General features: G+C 37.5%; 1 protein-coding gene across 1 annotated transcript; it reads left to right on the forward strand.

Moving 5' to 3' along the window:
• The first annotated feature begins 13,507 nt into the window (after nt 1–13,507).
• LOC138340461 (uncharacterized) lies at nt 13,508–14,702 on the forward strand. The gene is made up of 3 exons (XM_069292186.1): nt 13,508–13,676; nt 14,228–14,355; nt 14,439–14,702. The coding sequence occupies exons 1-3, from the start codon at nt 13,508–13,510 to the stop codon at nt 14,700–14,702; spliced, it is 561 nt and encodes a 186-aa protein (XP_069148287.1).
• Nucleotides 14,703–22,296: the final 7,594 nt, after the last annotated feature.

Raw genomic sequence — 22,296 nt, forward strand, 5'->3', positions numbered from 1 at the left:
ACAAGACCCCAAAGGGTCAAGTATGCCTTGTTACGACTCAAGAGTGCTCCCTTCTTCTAGGGTGTACTTTTGGGTTGTGACAAAAGATTTTCATCCGTCATCGTATTTTAATGTGGGGGTGCTCTTATTTTGTTTTTAAGAAGAAGGATGGTAGTATGAGGACTGGTGAATTTATCTTTAGCCAAAAGGGAGTGCAGTAACACCGGAATAATAAGCTTATGGATAGAAAGAGTCCCAATAAGTATACTTGGGTAAAGAAAATTGAAGTATTTTAGTAAGAGAGCGTATATAAAATGGGATTAATCCTTTGGATTTGATGAGTATACCAGAGTTTGAGGATTATGTCAATGAAAATGATGACTTTTAACGATAGTCAGGGATGACAACATTATGGTAATAAGGGTTTGTAGTACATGGTGATGAGATGCAACTATATTATAAGATTGTGGCTAAGAAAATTTGGTATAGTAATTTATGGCTTGTCAGTATATAAGGTTGTCCTTTTCCAGTATTTGGTGAATAAAGTTGTCGTATGATATCACGATTCGATTCTACACCCTAGATGTGGCTGGCACTCGAAGACCATTGTTGGTCCCCAGCAAGCCCTCATCTTATATAACTACAAGTGGAAGACTAATTTAACCATGCAAAAGCTTAAAACTAAAAGAAAAATTCAAAACTTAACTTTACAAAGCTTTAACTCAAAAAATAACTCCGAATAAAAATAATAATATTCAACTCTCCATCAAATAGGAAACCTAAGTGTTTAATTTTTTTAATAAAATAGACGATAAAGACTTCTCAACAACACTGTCTATGCATGAAGTCTCTAGCTGATAAAGATGGAAGTTGGACAAGACCCACAACTTCTAAACTAACATAACTAAAAAGTAAATGAAATCCTCCGGAATCAAGCAGGTTCACCATACCTAACTCAAACTCTCGGATGTATCAACGAAGCTCCTATTGAAGATCCTGAATACTTGTGTCTGCATCATGAGAAGATACATGCCAAATGGATCAGTACGTAGAATGTATGAGCATGTAAGGGAATTCTAAAACATAACATAAGTTTGAACTTGAAACTACGGAAACATACATACCTCTTTTCAAACATACTCAACTAAAGGTATACTCAAGACTACTTAAAACTATATAAACTTACTGAAATCATAAATACTAAAGGATAAGATGCTCAACTCAAAGATTAGATGTTCAACTCAAAGATATGATATTTGAATCTGGATCCCAACTCTGGATACTCAACTCAATATAAAGCAAAAACACACATGAAATATATAGAAAGATTTATAAAATACTAAAAGCAATTTAGTTTGTCAAAGAAAATGCTATAAAAAACTCAAGTTTACTCTGTAATAAAGTAATATAGTTTCTGTGGCAGATTCTCTAATCGACAACCACCAGTATAAACCTAAATGGTTATACAGCACCTTACCTCATACTTCCAAGGACCATCCTATATTTTTCCATCAGTGTCAGACCCAACTTAACTTAGAGGATCCACTAGTCTATGAGAAAAGAATTCATCTAAAAACTATGATCACGTTCTACCATGGTGGCTAGATGGTTTTCATGGAGACTTGAGTTGATATGAAGTCACATCCTCATATCGGTGCTCAATACTACTCCCAAAAATATACTAGCTCTTATGTTTTAAAACATACTTCTTTTGTGATTTAAGATTAGTGCTAAAAAACATAGCTCAAAGGTTATCTTGGAAATCTCAGTTTTCTTCTTGCTTTATTAAGAAAGCTATTACTCTTTTCTGAAAACTAGCATGAAGGTCTTTAGAAATCTCAATTTTCGTTCTTATTTAAATGTCAAAAAATTTGAAATCTCTTTGGGAATACATAGTACCCATACATTTGTGAAGCAATGAACTTAGACTTTATTGTTTACTCTTTAAACAACTTGAACTTTATGTCATAAAACAAAGTTAAAACGTTTGTAAAAGACTTTTGAGAACATTTTAAACTTTGATTTGACTTGCTTCTTAACTTCTACACTTGACTCTTACTTTTCCTTGAATTGAATTACGGATTCAAGGTTTATGATATCATGTTTATAGATGATTTCATGATTTTCAACTTTGAGGGTTCATGCGGAATTATGAGCATGAACTACTCAGCACTAATCCATTATTCAATCTGTAGAACCTATTTTCTTGGGTTATTAAGGGAAGGGTTTTGATCTAAGAATTATTGTGGAAAAAGCCATAATTTGGGTGTTAGGATCTTGGGTTGGTCTATGGTTATTGGGTTTATTTTAATCATAATAATTAGACCTTTCATTGTTGATCCTTGCATATATTAATTGTTGTAGAGCTAGAAAAAGAGGAAATAATACAAAAAGGGAAGATTTACGTGTCTTAAGGGATTCGAGGTAGGTGATGGTTGTAATTTATGTTGGTGTGATATGTGTTTGTAATCGCTTCATTATAGTGCATGTATATATGTGAATGTTGCATTATTCTTCACCCTAATTGTAAATGAGGATAATTGAATAATTATATGTCATGAATCACCACTTGTTGTATGATCTTAATGATGTACTTGTGATTCTGATTGTGGTGTGTGAATGGGGTTCGGATTACCATGTATCGGAAAGCTAACTTGGATTGAATTTCCATGTTTTGGCATAAATATTGGATAAGGTCGTCACGTTTTGGCACAACTATGGGATCGGTTACCATATTTCGACATAAAAATGGGATCAGATTGCCACGTTTCGGCAAGCTAACAGTTTGGGTTTGCGTTCCATGCTAGGACCATTGAATTGGGTTCTGTAGAGAGGACCATTGAACTGTTTTGTGTACCTACTTGTCATGATTATCTTCATATATAATAATCATTGATTGTGAAAGACTATTTGTGTCTCTAAAATGATTTAATTGTATATTGTTTAGAATTGTGAAATTGTTCATTAATGTGAAGGATGATGATATTATTTATGTATGGTATATGTTTGTTTTGTAATGTGATGGTTTCTTATAAGTATTTCACTTTATTGGGATAGCCGTGTGATCCTACCAGTAAACAGTGGTTGTATAATCATTCTGGAGTTGCTCTTATTTTTGTTGAGTATAGGGTGTCTTCCGGCGGCTACTGACATACCTCGTTTAGAAGATTAATGACCGTTATGAATTCAAGAGTGAGATAGTTCTTCTGGGTTGCCTTGAGTTCTCTTTATTTAAGTTTACTCTCTTTGGAGTCAAACTATTATTTTAAGGTGTTGTTTAGTTTCAGAGTTGTAACCCTTGTTCTTAGACTTTTCATTAGTAGATTTTTGGTACAATGACTTTCAAGTTCTAAGGATTGTTTTTCTGCATTCGTGTTAGTTCATATGTTTACATCCATAGTAAATAATTTTGTTTTTAAAAATGCTTTTGTATCCTTAATTGTCTTAATTTTGGCTTAATTTCTTAGTTTGGGTTGTAGTAGTGGTTCTCCCACACTATGGTTTGTTTGGGTGCAAATCGTGATGGTTTGGGTCGTGGCATAATTCCTCTTTACTAACAATTAGTTAAATTGGCACTCACAAATCACAATATTTGGTTACCCCCGATTTGAAAAATAGTTGTTAAATTTTAAATTTATTTGTAAATAACTGTAACATCTCTTAATTCGAAATAACTAGTATTAATAAAAAAACTAAGAACAATTATTTTTTAAAAGAATTGAAAAAATCAGGAAAATTTCCTAAGTTTAAATAGTGAATTTTGGTCATTTTCAAATGGTGATAACTTTACCTCAGGATGAGTTAGACTCAGTTTTTAATATGGTTGGGAAACCCTTTAAAATATCATTCCAATGCATCCATGCTTGCTCATTTTCGATGTCGTATGAGGGAGATATGCATTTTGAAAGTGGGGTTGTTGGACTATGGAAAGTTCAATCTAGATTTTAGTAAGGGTACATTGGTATTTTCACCCTACTATTTCCTAATTCATTCTAAGGATTTAATTGGGGTAAAACCAAGTTTTAGTTCATATTAGTAAAATACTTTTTACTCTTAGAGTTTTGGAGAAAAAAGTGAAGAAGGAGAAGGGAGAAAGAGCAAGATTTCACCATGAATACCAAGAGATTCTAGTGGTATTCGTCGGGTTGATCCATATTTAGTTATGTTAGATATTTCCATGTTGTTTTCGTTCACCCAAACACCAATATGTTTAATTCAGCGAGTTTTTGAATAGATTGAATGATGATATTGATGTTCTTGAGGAACAATTGTTGAATTCTTGATGATTGAATTTTAGTATGCATTTAGTTGTTTTTGTTCATGTTTATAGGCTGTTTTACATGTCTAAACTATTAAGTATTGAGAATTTTAGTGATCCTAAGTGTTTGGGGAAAATTCCATGAAAGTATAGAAGGTTTAGAGTTGAAAATCGTAGAAGAAAAGTCAGAAATCCCGTCTGACAGACCCTGGGGTGCTGCGCTTGACAAAGCCCCTCAGGAAGGGCTCTGTGTGAAAGGCCCTGGTGTGCTGCGCCAGGCAGAGCGCCTCAGACTAGAGTATGTCCGTCATGTTCTGGACCTCTGCGTCTCTCATAGCGCCAAGGTCATCTAGAGACCCCATTCTTTCCCTATCTTTTCGTACTAGTTCCTAAGTGATGTAAACACATTTATTGGGTGATTCAAACACTTTAAAGTACATCTAAACATCATGAAATCATCCATAAATATGAGATCATGATCCTTGAATCCATAGTCCCATACAAGGAAGGTTAATATCAAAATCAAAAAAATTAAGAATCAAGTTCAAGGTGAGTTCGTAAAGTTTCCAAGAGTCTTTAACAAACATTATATTTTTGTTTTAAGGCTCAAGTTATAGGTTAAGCAAGAATAAAAAGTTGAGTTCATTTTCAAAAGTAATAAGGGGACTAAGTAATCCTTGAGAGTTACAAATGTTTTCACATTTAAACAAGTAAAAATTTTCGGGCTAGTTTTTTGATAGAAGTAATAGATCTATGAAACAAAGCAAGCAGAGAAACTATGAATTCCAAGAGAGATATAAAAGCTTAAGTTTTGAGCACTAATCTCAAACCACAGAACCTGTATGTTTTAAAAACGTAAGAGCCAATATATTTTTGGGAGTAGTATTGAGCACCGATGTGGGGATAAAAGTTCATATTAACTCAAGTCTCCATAAAAACCATTTATCCATCATGGTAGATGAGATTCATACTTTTTAGATGAACCTTTTCACAGTATACTAGTTAATCCATTAGGCATTTCAGGTCTTATACACTAGCAAGGTTACGCTGGTCGAGCAGTGTGGGCCGAGTAACGTTGTATCATCACTATACCTCTTTAATGATGGTTTTCGATTATAAAAGCACCCACAGAAGTTATCGTATTTTCATATACATTATATACTTGTATTTTTGCATATATCTCAGAAATTTTTTGTTCCCTTGTTTACATTCAGCGTTTTTAGCATGTTTTCAGTTACTTTTTCTTTATATTGCACATTGTCATTATATTGCTTTACATTGAAATGAGAAGTTATTCATGAGTAAATCAGAGCCATGTAAGTGTCTCTTGTTACTCATTTCCAGCATAACTTTGTTTTAACTTTCCAATGCAAATACTCGTATTTTCAGTGTAGTGATATCAGTCGGCCAATATCATATTATTATGTAGACGCAGGTAACTAGGATCAACATTTGGCGCACCATTGATCTAGTGAGAAGCTCAAAGTCAATTGGTGAGCCTTTCTTCATTCCGAAGGACATCTTTAGTTTTAGCTATATATATTTAGTATTTAGTCTTTAGGATGATTAAAGGCATGTCCCAACATCCATCTTCATATTAGACTCTTCATACATAGATCATATTAGTTTTCTTAGTCTTTCATTTTACTTGTAATTGAGTAAGACTTGGGTTGCCACTTTGGTTATTTACTTTCGTTAATGTTATTTCTTGAGATTATATCTTGTGTTAACTTTTCCGCTAAGCTAAAAAAGTCAAGTCAAGGGTAAGTTCAAGGGTAGAAATGGTCATTGGGTGTCGACCACTTCCAGGGTATAGACTCGGGGCATGATAAACATGGTATTATAGCACAAGGTTCAATTGTCCTACGGAGCCTATGAAGCCATGTCTATAGAGTCTTAGTCATCGCTGTGAAGCGCTCCACATCTATGATTCAGAAGCTACAACATTTAGGAATTTCTCACTTCTTCATATTCCTTTCATGCGTTAGATTTCCTCTCTAAAAGGTTTCCCTCAAATTCGTGCTTGTGCGTGTTTCAGATCATCATGCAACCACGAAGGGTAGCACGAGTCGTCCAGCCAGAAGGAGTGTTGAACAGCTAGAGGTACCTAGTGCACCAAATGTGCAACCTCAAAAACAGGTTACTAATGCTGAGTTCCATGAGGCTATCCAAATTCTAAGCCAAGAGGTGACTAACCATGTTAGTCAATAGAGAAGAGATCAACAGGAAGAGGTTGACACCTCGAGGATTCATTAGTTCCTAAGAATGAGTCCTACTAGCTTCACTTGTTCAAGCACCACTTGTCACATCGGGGGAGTACCTCCTAGAAGTAACACGGCGTACTTGACCTCTCGGAGGGCTTATACAAGCCCATTATTATAATTTATCACATTGTCATAGTAAATTTAGCAGAAAATTTAAAACATTTTATAGCACTTCGTATGCTAGAATCATTACTTCACATACATAAATATAAGTCATAATACATATTTAGACCCTAAGTCTCTTTTCCATCTTATACTCAACAACATTAGAGTACATTAGGGACACGACTCTTAAGACATAAAACATATACATTTTACAGTAAAGACTTAACATAGGAAATCCTTGTACTTAAGGATTCCTTTCCTTGAGATTGAGAATCACATATTCAGCACTTCAATCATATAGGCATCCTCTAAGCATCCATAACCCATAATTTGTGTAAAAAGTAGAGAAAAATTGAATTAGTACAAGAATGCACTAAGTATGAAAACCATGCAAAAACATGCATTTAAAAGGGATATTTTCTTGAAATCATACTTCATGACTTTTTGAGTAAATGTTCATAATTACTTTATACAATTGCATTTATATCATTCACATGTTTAATACAAACATATTCAAAGTCCAAACATTTCATGATATGACATATAGAATTTATGACATTTTCAAGTCACATTACAGTGAGCTAATTTCCCTTACAGTGAACTATCTTCTCTTTTATTCATTAACCTCCCAAGTAACCATTTAGTTATACTTGGTGCAATACACAACCTTAAGGTCACAAAGAAAGCATAAAGACGATCTACATAAGTCATCACATATAATCATAGAAGTGTAGCACATCAAAACATATTTAAGTCAAAACCTTAGGAACATTACAATAAGCCACATCCACTTTACAACCATAATGACTTCACTTCACACACATCATTATTAAATCTTGATCATGACCCCAATATTAGTGTACTAGTACAGTGAACATATGAAGCCCGATAATCCCATACATTGTTAGTAAACCCTTCATGAGACCACAAACCTTAGCATTCAATTCATACCTCAACATAACACATAAGCACAACTCCATTCATCTTAACAATCTTCATCATATAGTCATTAAGACTCACATAGTGCATCTACGAATATGACCATATCACAGAGACTCATACCATGACATTTTCATCATAACAAGTAGACCAATACTACAAAGTCGTGCATAAATACATACTCATAAACATACACATTAGGTCACCTTTCTAGGACTTTCTGCGGAGCTACCTGTGCAATGTCTGGATGGGTTCATTACTTCCACGTATCCTAAGTAACCTCCCTTAAGTACTCCTATTTAGGATCCTATTAATTTACTTTCTTTGTCTATTTTACATTAGGGAAACTATAGCCTTAACCGACACTAAGACCATGGGTGCTAAACATGGAATTTGGTGTTGTCCCCTCACACAAAAAAGAGGGCATCTTACTTGCCAAGGTGAGACATGAGTATCATACTATCATATTAGGTGATATCACTTGCTAGATACTATATGTCAAGCATAGTTTAAGGAACTAAGAGGTAGGTATGACCCCTCTACATGCCACTTGGCAAGTGGGGCCTCCTCTCACAAGAATCCATTGGATGAGTTTCCCTCTTTGGGGAGTCCACACCCCTTGAAGGATTATAGGGTAATTCTTTCTCTATGGGAATTCATCACCTCCCATTGTCAAGTTCACTCGGTGTTAAGCTAAGTTCCCTTTATTAAAAAGCCATTTTTACATTACTTTATAAATTATAGGCTTAGGAGAGTCATTCCCTCATATGCTTAGCTCATAGGTCATAGATGAAAGTTCATCAACATAAATGATGTGAGAAATACTTTCACATGTACATAACATATATCATTAGCACTATCTAGTTTAGGATACACTTGAGCACACCATTCAAGTCTCCTCTATTGACTAGATCATCATTCATGTGTGTGTGTATACATATATCTGAGCAAACCCTTACTACATCAAGATCACACATGTTCATACATCAATGCATAAGTCTATAGGTATAACAATATGAGAACTCCTTTAATTTAAACACACTAAGACACTATGCCCATTCATACATTTTCATGTACATAGAAACCAAAACAAGAAACGATCCTCTCTAGGCACACATGTGCAGTATATAGGTAAAGTCTCATACCCTTACTATACTAGTACACCTATCAAGTCATCCTATCTAAGGAAACACATATACACATTCATAAACATCATCTAAACATGTATAGTAGTAGACACTAGTGAATATTATAAATACCTTCATTTAGACAATGTGACTTATACTACTTGTAACATACATGTAAATTGAGTGTGTGTGTACATTGGTCAACATGATCACATGATGTCTATCAACAACACATTGAGTCACACACCTTCATAGACCATAATACTCTTTCAAGTATAGACCACACAACACACAATAGCATAGGAGACAAGTCAACTTAATATTACACCTAAGACTCCTAACTTGTGCTATTCATGCATTCAGATAGGAGTACATAGGTAAGGGATTATTAAACATTTAACTCATCAATAAAAGCACATATACTTTACCCTAACAAATATATACACATGCTTATACAATAGCTTTGCAACCTAAATCACAACTAGAATAGTAAAGTAGGCATAAGCTTTATGTAGTATAATCATTATGACCACACACTCATATATATATATATATATATATATCAAACATAATATCAACATGAAACAGTAGATACAAACAACATAACATGATGGAAATTCCACTTTTATACATTTAAGAACACACATTACAGTGATCACTTTGATAACTAGGTTAGGCATGTTCAAACCTTCATACATTGATCCACATGGATCCTTCATCATTAATTCAACATTAATTCACGTAAATAACATTCGGTATAAGCAATTCAACGTAAGAGAATCACAATTAAGCCATTAACAAGCCATGATCACAAAGCCCATTCAAGGACTAAATCGATTTAGGGAGGGAACATGGGTTCATCATGAATTTGTATTAAAATAACGTTAAAACCAATCCATTAAAATCGATTAATCATGATTTAACCATTTAAAACTTTTTGAGAAAGAACCCATGGATATATTGAAGAAGAAGAACTTTGATTATATTTTCTCTTTGAAATCTTTGAGAATAACTCTACAAATTAAAGTTTACATAGAGATAAAGTATAACTATACCTTTATATAGTTGAAAACCTCTAAAAATTGATTGATAAACCATATGAATCCATGCTCCAAGCTGTTCTTGATCTTCACCACCAATGGAGGTTTCTAGGAAGAAGATTTTTGGAGAGAAAGGTGTATTTCGTGTAGAAGGGAATGGGAATGGGTTGTTCATGTGTTTGATCCCTTATATACACCCAAATATAGGAAATTTAGTCAATTATAGTCAGTTTAGTACTTGGGGTAAATTTCCCATTCACCACTTAATAAAACAGTGTGCAAGATAACAGTTGCAGAACACCATCGACAAGCACCATCGACAGACAGTAGGTCCATCGATGGGCCGTCTGTGGCTTCTGTCGATTTGACCTTGGCCTATTCATTGGATGATACTTTCCCAGGATAAGTGTCCATCTATGATACCCCACCAAATGTCCATTGGTCAGCCAACTAGGCGTCGTTTGGCTCATCAATTGATACTGCCAAGGCAGTGTCTCGACAGACTTTGGTCGTTCTTGTGGGCCCTTTTGTTGAGCCCATTAGAAGTCATATCTAGACATTTCCAAAGTAAATACAAACCTTAACAAGTTTTAGACCTCCCACATCATCATCACCCAAAACAAATACACGTAACACATCCAAATAGGCTAGGCCCCATCAAGACACACTTGAGTGTCTTAAGGGCTAACTTTATAACGTCTTTGACGTTCTTGGACGTATGACCTCCAAACTTCACGAAACTCCATATACTATATAAAACCATAGTTTTAAATAATTTTCAGACTTCATAAGCTCATGAAATACAATATGTAAATACACATAGACACATGAAACACATAGGTGACTAGTTGTCAAACGTCTAGGTCGTCCCTTTACATTTAACTTCCAAATCACCTAAAACTCTACATACTACCTCAATACCATATGATAAGTAATTTTGTGACCTTAAAACCTTGAGACAAACATTTTAGGATCTAGACACCCTTACTCATTTTGGGGGTCTTACACCACTGAGGATCCGGAAAATTATGGAAAAGTTGAAGAAGGTGTTTGACATGATGCATGTTGTTGATGCTTAAAGGGTTAAAATAGGTACATATCAACTCAAGAATGTTTCTAGGACATTGTTAGATAAGTGTAAGGAGGGCAGAGATGAGGATGCCCCACCTCCAAGTAAGGCTTGTTTCGAAAAGGATTTTTTTTGTCAGTTCATTCACAGAGAACTGAAGGAGGCAAAGTTACATGAGTTTCTTACTCTAAAACAAGACTCTTTGAGCGTTCATGAGTATAGGCTAAAGTTCAACCAACTGTCTCACTATGCTCTGGAGATAGGTAAGGATATGAGGAACAAAATGAGTTTGTTTGTTGTCAGTTCGGGTCGTGTTTAAAGAAAAGAAGATAAGGTTGCAATGTTGATCTGGAACATGCTAATTTTAATGTTAATGGTCTATGTGCAACAAGTTAAAGAAGAAAATTTGAGGTATAGAGAGGATTACAGGTACAAGAAAGCTAAGACTGGGAACAAATCTGGTCAATACAAGGGTGGTTCAAGTCGAGCACAAACAGGGCTGCACCAAGTGGAGCCATTTCTAGTACTGGAGGAGGGGCAAACTATCTCTATGCAATCACTACTCGCCAAGAGCAAGAGAACTCTCCAAATGTTGTCATGGGTACGATAAAAGTATTTACTTTTGACGTTTTCTTTTTTAGTCCCAAGACCAAGTTTATGTTTTGTAACACCTATATTAAAAATCAGTTTGAGATTCTTCTTAAGAAACTTTGTAAACCTTTCTGTGCATCTACCTCTGTTGGAGAGTTTATTATAGCGAAAAAAGACTATCGTGATTGTTCTATAACTATCAATCACAAGAACACCATGGCTGATTTTGTAGAGTTAGACATGGTAGATTTATGTGTCATTCTAGGTATGGACTGGTTCCATGCCTGTTATGCAGTGATATATTGTAGAACTCGACTTATCATGTTCCAGATTCCTTATGAGCCAATCATAGAGTGGAGTTGTAGTCCAGCATTGCCTGAGGGTCATTACATGTCATAACTTAAGGAAAGAAAGTTAGTTTCAAAGGGATGTATCTATCACTTAGTCCGAGTTAATAACTCAAGTGCTGAGGTATCTCCCTTTCAGTTAGTTCCTATAGTACAAGAGTTCCCAGAAGTTTTTCCTGATGATCTCTCTACCTGGAGTCCCTGCTGAGAGAGAGATAGAATATGGCATAGATTTTATTACAGATACTCTTTCTATCTCTATTTCGTCATACATAATGGCACCATCAGATTTAAAGGAGCTAAAGTATCAATTGAAATATTTGTTAGATAAAGGCTTCATTCGACCAAGTGTCTCACCTTGGGGCGCTCCAATCCTATTTGTAAGAAAACAGAATGGATCCCTTAGGATGTGTATAGACTACTGCCAATTGAATAAGGTGACCATCAAGATTAAATATCCTCTTCCAAAGATAGATGATCTTTTCGACCAGCTTCAGGGTGTTTCTTGCTTCTCGAAAATTGATCTCAAATCAGGATACCATCAGTTGAAAGTTAGGGAATGTGATATTCCAAAGACGGCTTTCAGAACCATATATGGGCATTATGAGCTTTTTGTTATGTCCTTTGGTTTAACCAATGTGCCTGCAACATTCATGGATCTTATGAACAAAGTCTTCAAACCTTATTTAGATATGTTTTTCATCCTGTTCATTGATGCCATACTCGGTTATTCAAGGAACGAAGAAGATCATGCTAGCCACCTCACGATTGTTCTATAGACTTTGAAAGATAAGGAGTTATATACAAAGATCTCCAAGTGTGATTTTTGGCTTAAGATGTGGCATTCTTGGGCCACATCTTTTTGGAGATGGGATTGGAGTTAATACCCAAAACATAGAAACAATTTAGAGTTGGTGTAGACTCACATATCCAACGGATATAAGGTGTTTCTTGGGTTTGGCTAGCTGTTATAGGAGATTTGTTTAAGGGTTTTCATCTATACCGTCTCCTTTGACCAAGCTAACTCAAACGACAGTCAAGTTTCAATGGTCTAAAGCTTGTGAGAAAAGCTTTCAGGAATTGAAAATGAGATTGACAATTGCTCCTGTTTTGACCTTACCAGAGGGTACTAAAGGTTTTATGGTATACTTTGATACATTGAGAGTTGGTTTGGATTATGTGTTAATAAATAATGGTAGGGTTATAGCTTATGCCTCCATACATTTGAAGGTTTATGAGAAGAATTACCCAACTCATTACTTGGAATCGGCTTCTATAGTTTTGACCTTAAAGATATGGCGTCACTACTTATATGGTGTTTATGTTGACATATTCACTGATCACAACAGCATCCAATATGTATTCACTCGGAAGGAGCTAAATTTCAAATAGAGGAGGTGTTTAGAATTACTCAAAGATTTTTAAATTAGTATTTTTTACCATCCAAGTAAGGCTAGTGTGGTTGTTGAGGCCTTAAAAAGGTTATCCATTGGGAGACCGCCCATATTGAAGAAGAAAAGAGGAAGTTAGCTAAATATGTGTAAAAACTAAAACGCTTGGGAATCAGACTTATGGATTTCACAAAAGGAGAAATGATGGTGACCAATCGAGCTGAGTCATCATTAGTGTCATAGGTGAACGAGAAACATGACCAAGATCCATTTTTGTTGACTTGAAGGAAAATTTTCATAAGCACAGAGTATTATATTTTGAACACAGGGAGATGGTGTGCTAAAGTATCAAGGTAGGTTGTGATTACCTAGGGTGGGTGGAATCCAAGAGAGGATCATGGAGAAAGTTCATAGCTCCAGATTTTCCATTCATTTGGATTCCACAATGATATACCGCGATTTGAGAGAAGTTTATTGGTGGGAAGGTATGAAGAAGGGAATTGCTGAGTTTGTTGACAAAGGCCCGAATTGCCAACAAGTAAAGGTAAAACACCAAAGGCTGGGAGGTTTGCTTCAGACTATTAAACTTCTGGAACGAAAGTGGGAGATGAGTAATATGGACTTCATCACAGGCTTTCCAAGGTCTCGCAGGCAGCATGATTTGATTTTGTGTAATTGTCAATAGAATAAAAAAATTAGCCTACTTTTCATCGGTAAAGACTACCTATTCGTTCTAGGATTATGCTAGGTTTTAAGTTGTACCTTCAATAAATGGTAAGAACTCATGGAGTTACGATTTCCATTACTTCATATAGAGGTGCATAATTTACTACACAATTCTAGAAATCTTTCCAGAAAGTTTTCGGTTCGAAGGTGAACTTGAGCAATACTTTTCATCCTTAGACAAATGGACAAGTAGAGCGTACTATAAAGACTTTAGAATACATGTTGAAAGATTTTAGGATTTACTTAAAAGGGAATTGGGATGATCAAATACCTCTCATTGAGTTCGCTAACAACAATAGTTACCATTCGAGCATCTATATAGCTCCATATGAAGCTCTTTATCAAAAAAGATGCAGATATCTAGTTGGATGGTTCGAAGTTGGTAATGTAGGGTTGATAGGGCTAGATCTAGTTCACCAAGCTATAGAAAAGGTGAAAGTTACTCAAGATAGATTGAAAATGGAACAGATTCGCCAAAAGTCCTATATAGACGTTAGGGGAAGGCCGTTAAAGTTTGAGGTAAATGATTGGGTATATTTGAAAGTTTCACCCATTAAGGGTGAGCGGTTCATCCAGTATTCCATATTTCTATGTTGAATAAGTGGTTGGGTGATCCTTCATTGATTGGTCCAACTGACAATGTTGGGACTAAGGATAGCTTATCCTATGAAGAGATTCCAGATCACATTTTAGATCGTAAAGTTCGCAAGTTGAGAACTAAAGAAGTTGCATCAGTCAAGGTCCTTTGGGGGAACCAATTTGTTGAAGAATTAACTTGGAAAGCTGAGAAGGATATGAAGAAAAGATATCCACATCTCTTTGAATCCGGAGAGAATACAGATCTGGGTACTAAATTCTCTTCTTAGCACTTTATAAGACTTTGTTTGAGCATGTTATGACTTGTTTTTGTTTGTTGAGTGTTGAAATGATGTTACTATCCTTACCTTAGTGAAAAAATTCTCATTTGACGATGAATGTTCCCAAGGGGGAGATATTGTATCATCTCGTAACTCGAAATATCTAGGATTAAACCAAGAAACTAAGAATAGCTATTTTTTGGAAAGAATAGGAAAAACTTGGAAAATTTTCTAAGTTTAAAATGTGAGTTTTGGTCATTTGCTTGTCACGACCCAAATCGGGCCGCGACTGGCACCCACACTTACCCTTCTATGTGAGCGAACCAACTAATCTAAACCTTAACATTTCAATATAATATCAACACAAAGTAATGCGGAAGGCTTAAACTCATTAATAAAAACCAATTCAATAACTTCTAAAAACTCAACAACTATTATTATCCCCAAAATCCGGAAGTCATCATCACAAGAACATCTATGATCAAGTTACTAACTAAGAGTATTCTAAAAAGCTAAAACAAGTAAAATCTAGTCCATGCCGGAAACTTCAAGGCATTAAGACATGAAGAGGAAGACCCAGTCCAAGCTAGAAGCATTAGCTCACCCTGAAATCCGATGTGATTGAAGACTGGCTAGAATTACGGTTGAGTTGAAGACGACGGCACGTTTGCTGCACTCCACAAATAATCAAAAAGAAACATACAAGTAGGGGTCAGTACAAAACACGGGTACTGAGTAGATATCATCGGCCAACTCAAAATAGAAAACAGTATATATCAGATAATATCATAAATCAACTACAATACTCAATCTGTAGCAACACCATGTACAAGGATCTTTGATAAATAACGTCAAGTACATTCATGAGGACTAAAGCCTCCATATCATACTCATTTGGGAATTAGGTTCATTAGATTGAGTATATTAACATCTTTCAAGATTCATCACCTTTATTCTTGTGTCGGTACGTGACACTCCACTCCCCTACTACTATGTGTCGGAACGTGACACTCCGATCCCCTAATTCTACGTGTCGGTTCATGACACCTGATCCCCTAATTCTACGTGTCGGTTCGTGACACCCGATCCCCTAATTCTACGTGTCGGTTCATGACACCCGATCCCCTAATTCTACGTGTCAGTTCGTGACACCCGATCCCCTAATTCTACGTGTCGGTTCGTGCCTGATCCCCTAATTCTACTTGTCGGTTCGTGACACCCGATCCCCTAATTCTACGTGTCGGTCCGTGACACCCGATCATCTAATCTCATTCTATTAATTCATCAAGCCTTCTTTTATACCAAGGCATCATCAATCTCATTACTTTAGTTCATCAAGCCTTCTTTTATACCAAGGCATCATCAATCTCATTACTTTAGTTCATCAAGCCTTCTTTTATACCAAGGCATCATCATTAACAAGGGATTTTCAAGATTTGGGATTCAATGGCTTCATCATGCTTATTTCATCACAATTACATAATCACATTCATGCAAGCATACAATTAAGCATATAGAAGACTTTACAATACAAACCAACACATATCATTCGCTATTAAGAGTTAACTACGAATAGTATATAAACCATAACCTACCTCCACCGAAGATTAGAAATCAAGCAAGCAAGTTCCCAAAGCTTTGTTCTTCTTCTCTTTTCTCCTCTTTCTCGTTCATTTCTCCCTCTCTTTATGTTCTTTTCTATTTCTTATTCCAACCCTCTTTCTTTTACCCTAATTAGCATATAATTAAGAACAAAAGATGGCAATAATAACCCACTAATTAACTTAAGGTTACCTCTTTTAACCCCAAGTAATTAGACTTATTAAAATTAACCCACTAACTTTATAATTAAAGCAGGAATAGTCCAAAACGCCCCTTAAAATAATTACAGAAATCCGACCCAGCCTGGGATTATGCAGCTTGTGACGGCCTGTCGCGCCTGCGACGGTCCGTCCTGCTGCTCTGTCACAGAGTTCAGAGACTCGATTTCTCTGAAGAGTCTGTGACGGTCCGTCACGCCTGTGATGGTCCGTCACGCCAGTGACGGTCTATCCTGCCATTCCGTTACGAAATTCAGAGAGTCGATTTCCATACCCATTTTTCAGAATTTCTAAGTATTTTGAAATTAGACCCCTCGACGGTCCGTCGTGCCCATGACGGTCCGTCGTGGGTTCCGTCGTCTCAGCCTATTTTTCCAGAAATAAGATCTGCTGCTCAAAACGACTAAACAAGTCGTTACAATAGATACCAATTTACTTATCGTTCGTCCCCGAACGATCACAATAAGGAAAAGAAGGGCGAAAAGGAGTACCTGAATCTGTAAACAGGTGTGGGTATCTTTCTTGCATATCAGCCTCTTTCTCCCAAGTGGCTTCTTCAACGGGTCGATTCCTCCGTTGAACTTTGATGGATGCAATCTCCCTTGACCTCAACTTGCGAACTTCTATACCTAAAATAGCAACAAGATCCTCCTCATAAGACAAATTCTCATCAAGCAAAACTGAATCCCAACAGATAATGTAGTTTCCATCCCCATGGTATCTCTTAAACATAGACACATGAAATACCGGATGCACTCCGGACAGCATTGGAGGCAAGGCTAACTCATAAGCCACCTCCCCTACTCGCTTAAGTACTTCAAAGGGACCAATATACCTTGGGTTTAGTTTACCTCGCTTACCAAACCGCATCACCCCTTTCATTGGCGAAACCTTCAACAAGACTTGTTCACCCTCCATGAACTCTAAGTCACTAATCTTTCGATCTGCATATTCTTTTTGCCTACTTTGCGCCGCTAGAAGCTTTTCTTGAATATATTTCACTTTCTCTAATGAATTCCTCAAAAGTTCAGTACCCCAAGGTCTAACCTCAAATGCATCAAACCACCCAATGGGAGACCTACATCTCCTACCATACAATGCTTCAAATGGGCCATGTTAATACTTGAGTGATAGCTATTATTGTATGAAAACTCCGCTAAGGGTAAGAAGTTATCCCAATGACCACCAAATTCAATCACACAAGCACGAAGCATATCCTCCAACACTTGAATCGTTCGCTCAGACTAACCATCGGTCTGAGGGTGAAATGCAGTACTAAGGTCCAACATAGTACCCAATTCCGCATGCAGTGTTTTCCAAAACATAGAAGTAAATTGTGTACCTCTATCTGATATGATGGAGAGTGGAACACCATGCAATCGAACGATTTCTGAGATATAGATTTTGGCTAACTTCTCGGCATTGTAAGTCACCTTGACCGGAATGAAATGAGCAGATTTAGTTAACCTATCAACAATCACCAAAATAGAGTCATACTTACTCATTGTTTTTGGAAGACCAACCAGAAAATCCATTGCAATTCTCTCCCACTTCCATTCAGGAATGGGCATTCTCTGAAGTGTTCCTCTGGGCCTCTGGTGTTCATACTTTACTTGTTGACAGTTTGGACATTTGGCAATAAAGTCAACAATATCACGCTTCATTCTACTCCACCAAAAGTGTTGCTTTAGGTCACGATACATCTTGGTTGCACCAGGATATATAGAATATCTTGAACTATGAGCCTCTGTCAGAATACTATTGATCAAATCATCGACGCGGGGTACACATACCCTTCCGTTGATTCTCAAAACACCTTTCTCATCGATTTGTGCTTCCTTAGCCTCTCCTCGCAATACTTTATCTTGGATTCTGCTTAGTTTCTCATCCTCAAACTGTTTTCCCTTAATCTTGTCAAGAAAAGAAGATCTTGCCTCCACACAAGCCAACAATCCTCCCTTCTCATTTACATCTAACCTCATCAAGTCGTTAGCCAGAGTCTGAACCTCTATAGCCAATGGACGTCTAGAAACTTGCAGGTGAGCTAGACTTCCCACGCTCCCTGCCTTTCTTCTTAAGGGGTCTGCCACAACATTAGCCTTTCCCGGATGATACAAGATAGTGATATCGTAGTCCTTCAGTAGTTCCATCCACCTCTTCTGTCTCAAATTCAAATCTTTTTGAGTGAAGACATACTGTAGGCTACGATGATCCGTGTATACTTCACACTTAACTCCATATAGATAGTGCCTCCATTGCTTTAATGCAAACACTACCGCAGCAAACTCTAAATCATGGGTCGGATAATTACGTTCGTGCACCTTTAATTGCCTTGAAGTATAAGCAATTACATTATTCTCTTGCATTAGCACCGCACCCAAGCCAGAATAGGATGCATCACAATAGACAATGAAATTCTTACCTTCCACTGGCGAGGTAAGGATTGGTGTGTTAGTCAACAAAGTCTTGAACTTCTGGAAGCTTTCTTCACATTCATCCGATCATACAAATGGAACATTCTGCTTAGTCAAGTTTGTCAATTGGGAAGCAATGGAAGAGAATCCCTTGACAAATTGACGGTAATAGCTAGCTAAACCAACAAAGCTCCTTATTTCTAACACATTAGTAGGTCTTGCCCAATTCTTCACTATCTCAATCTTAGAAGGATCCACCATCACCCCTTCCTTAGAAACTACATGCCCCAAGAAGGACACTGCATCTAGCCAAAACTCACATTTAGAGAACTTGGCATAAAGCTTTTTCTCCCTCAACATTTCTAATACAATCTTCAAATGCTCCTCATGTTCCTTCTTACTTTTAGAGTATATCAGTATATCATCAATAAATACGATCACGAAGAGGTCCAAATATGGCTTAAAAATCCCGTTAATCAAGCTCATGAACGCAGCAGGGGCATTCGTAAGACCTAAAGACATCACTATAAATTCGTAATGCCCATACCTTGTTCGAAAAGCAGTCTTTAGCACATCCGTTACCCGTATTTTCAATTGATGATAACCGGATCTCAAGTCAATCTTAGAGAAGACACAAGCACCTTGTAACTGATCGAACAAGTCATCAATGCGAGGAAGAGGATACTTGTTCTTAATAGTTACCTTGTTCAACTGCCGGTAGTCTATGCACATCCGAAAACTCCCATCCTTCTTCTTCACAAAAAAAATTGGAGCACCCCAAGGAGATGCACTTGGTCTAATGAAGACTTTGCTCAACAACTCTTGAAGTTGGGCCTTTAACTCTCTTAACTCCGCGGGAGCCATTCTATAAGGGGGTATAGAAATGGGGCGAGTACCCGGTTCAAGATCAATACAGAAGTCAATATCCCTATCCGGTGGCATACCAGGAAGATCTGCAGGGAACACATCCAAAAACTCACGGACTACCGAAACCGACTCAATCGAAGGTACTTGGGTAGTATCATCCCGGAGGTGCGCCAAGAAAGCTAGACAACCCTTACTAACCATCTTCTTAGCACGAAGAAAGGAGACGATACGAACCGGATTGGAAGTGTAGTTGCCCTCCCATACTAACGGATCTGTCCCAGGCTTGGCTAACGCCACTGTTTTAGCATTACAATCCAAAATGGCAAAATTCGGAGAAAGCCAAGTCATACCAAGAATTACATCAAAGTCAACCATTTCTAAGATAACCAAATCTACATGAGTGTTACTCCGTACAAAAGTCACCAAACAAGACCTATACACTTTTTCAACTATCACAGACTCACCCACCGGAGTAGAAACACGAATAGGCATGTCAAGTAATTCACAATGTAAATTAAGACTATTAGCAAATGAGGAAGATACATAAGAAAATGTGGATCCGGGATCGAACAATATAGAAGCCATGCAATCACAAACCAAAAGATTACCTGTGATACAGCATCAGATGTCTCCGCTTCAGACCGCCCAGGGAAAGCGTAACAATGGGCCCTATCGTTTTTCTGTCTATTGCCCCTACCATGTTGTGATGTAGTGGATCCAGTTTGCCCATCACCCCGGCTGTTTTGGTGACCACCATTACCTCGACCACCACGTCCTCCAGAATAACGGCCTCTACCATGACCACTTCTATCTCTAGCCATTGGGGGTCTATAACTCTGTTTTGGACAATTCCTCCTAATATGTCCAGTCTCTCCACATCCATAGCACTCTCTAGACTCAAGCATAGGTCTCTCAGAGAAGTGTTGACCGGTCTGAGGTGGACCCCCAACTACAGTTTGTAGTGAAGATTGAATTGGTCGAACTGAGTAACCTCCGGAGCCCTATCCTCTAGAGTAAGAACCATTAAACTCACCTCCCTTTCGAAACCTTTTTGATGTCGATGCCATGGTGAATTCATCTGGCTTCACTCCTTCCACCTCCACCACGAAATCTACCACTTTTTGGAACGATTTTGCCGTAGCCGCTACCTGTAAGGCTGAAATCCGCAACTCTGACCTCAACCCCTTCACAAAACGACGAATCCACTGTTGTGGACTGAAACAAAGTTGGGTGGCATATCTGGATAGTGCACGAAACTTAGCCTCATATGCAGTAACCGGCATCCTACCTTGCTCTAGACTTAAGCATCCTACCTTGCTCTAGACTTAAGAATTCATTTCTTTTCCTATCCCTCAAAGTCCGCGGGATATACTTCTCCATAAACAAACTAGAGAATGATGCCCAAGTCATAGGTGTTGACTCTGTCGGTTGACACTCAACATGTGATCGCCACCACATTTTGGCGTTCCCTTGAAGCTGATAAGTCACAAACTCAACACCAAATCGTTCTACTATACCCATCTAGTGTAGTATCTCATGACAGTCAACCAGAAAATCGTAGGCATCCTCAGATTCAGCACCCTTGAAGACTGGAGGTTTCAATTTCAAGAACTTACTGAAAAGTTCATGCTGATCATTTGTCATTATAGGCCCTGTAGTCAGACGAGGAAACGTGCCTATTTCCAATGAGGCATCCATGCGGGGAGCTACAGTAGCCGTATGTTGTACCTCCGGAGCCTGAGGTGCTGGTGCAGAAAACATTGGAGGTGTTTGACCTTGATCAGATAACCCACTAAGATAAGCAAGCACCTGATTTATCATCTCTGGGGTAGGCTGGGGTGGCAATCCCTCATTCTGCACTTGTTCATTTTCCCCATCCTCCCATTCTCTTATTACTTCCTCAGTCGGTGGAGGAGTCACTGCCCTAGTATCAGATGGGCTAGGTGCTCGTCCTCTTCCCCTAAAAGACGTCCTCCCACGACCTCTACCACGGCCTCTTGCCGCTGCTCTTCCTCGATCTACAACCCCAGTGGTTGGCTCAGACGCACCCTGTCCCGCCTGTGCTGGTGTTTGTGTGGTTGTTGTTCTAGTTCTAACCATCTGCGAAATAGAGTGAAGATGGTCAGATACCAATTTGTATCACCTAGATACCAATTGGACCCAAGTAATAGCACGAAAGAATGAAAGAAAGGATGGAATTTTCCTAAAGTCTTATAGCCTCTTAAAGAAAAGTAAAGGCGTCCCCCTACCGTTCCTTAATACTCTACTAGACTCGTTCTTCTGTGATGAGACCAACGAACCTAATGATCTGATACCAAGTTTGTCACGACCCAAATCGGGCCGCGACTGGCACCCACACTTACCCTCCTATGTGAGCGAACCAACCAATCTAAACCTTAACATTTCAATATAATATCAACAGAAAGTAATGCGGAAGACTTAAACTCATTAATAAAAACAAATTCAATAACTTCTGAAAACTCAACAACTATTATTATCCCC

Source organism: Solanum lycopersicum, chromosome 12, assembly GCF_036512215.1.
Source record: "Solanum lycopersicum chromosome 12, SLM_r2.1".
Classification (NCBI taxonomy): domain Eukaryota; kingdom Viridiplantae; phylum Streptophyta; class Magnoliopsida; order Solanales; family Solanaceae; genus Solanum; species Solanum lycopersicum.

Bases quoted from the DNA above. Each gene is read 5' to 3' on its own strand.
- LOC138340461 (XM_069292186.1), top strand. From the start codon at position 13,508: ATGGAGAAAGTTCATAGCTCCAGATTTTCCATTCATTTGGATTCCACA. The intron at 13,677-14,227 runs GTTTGCTTCAGA...TTGGTAATGTAG, and splicing joins AAAACACCAAAGGCTGGGAG to GGTTGATAGGGCTAGATCTA. The intron at 14,356-14,438 runs GTAAATGATTGG...ATGTTGAATAAG, and splicing joins GAAGGCCGTTAAAGTTTGAG to TGGTTGGGTGATCCTTCATT.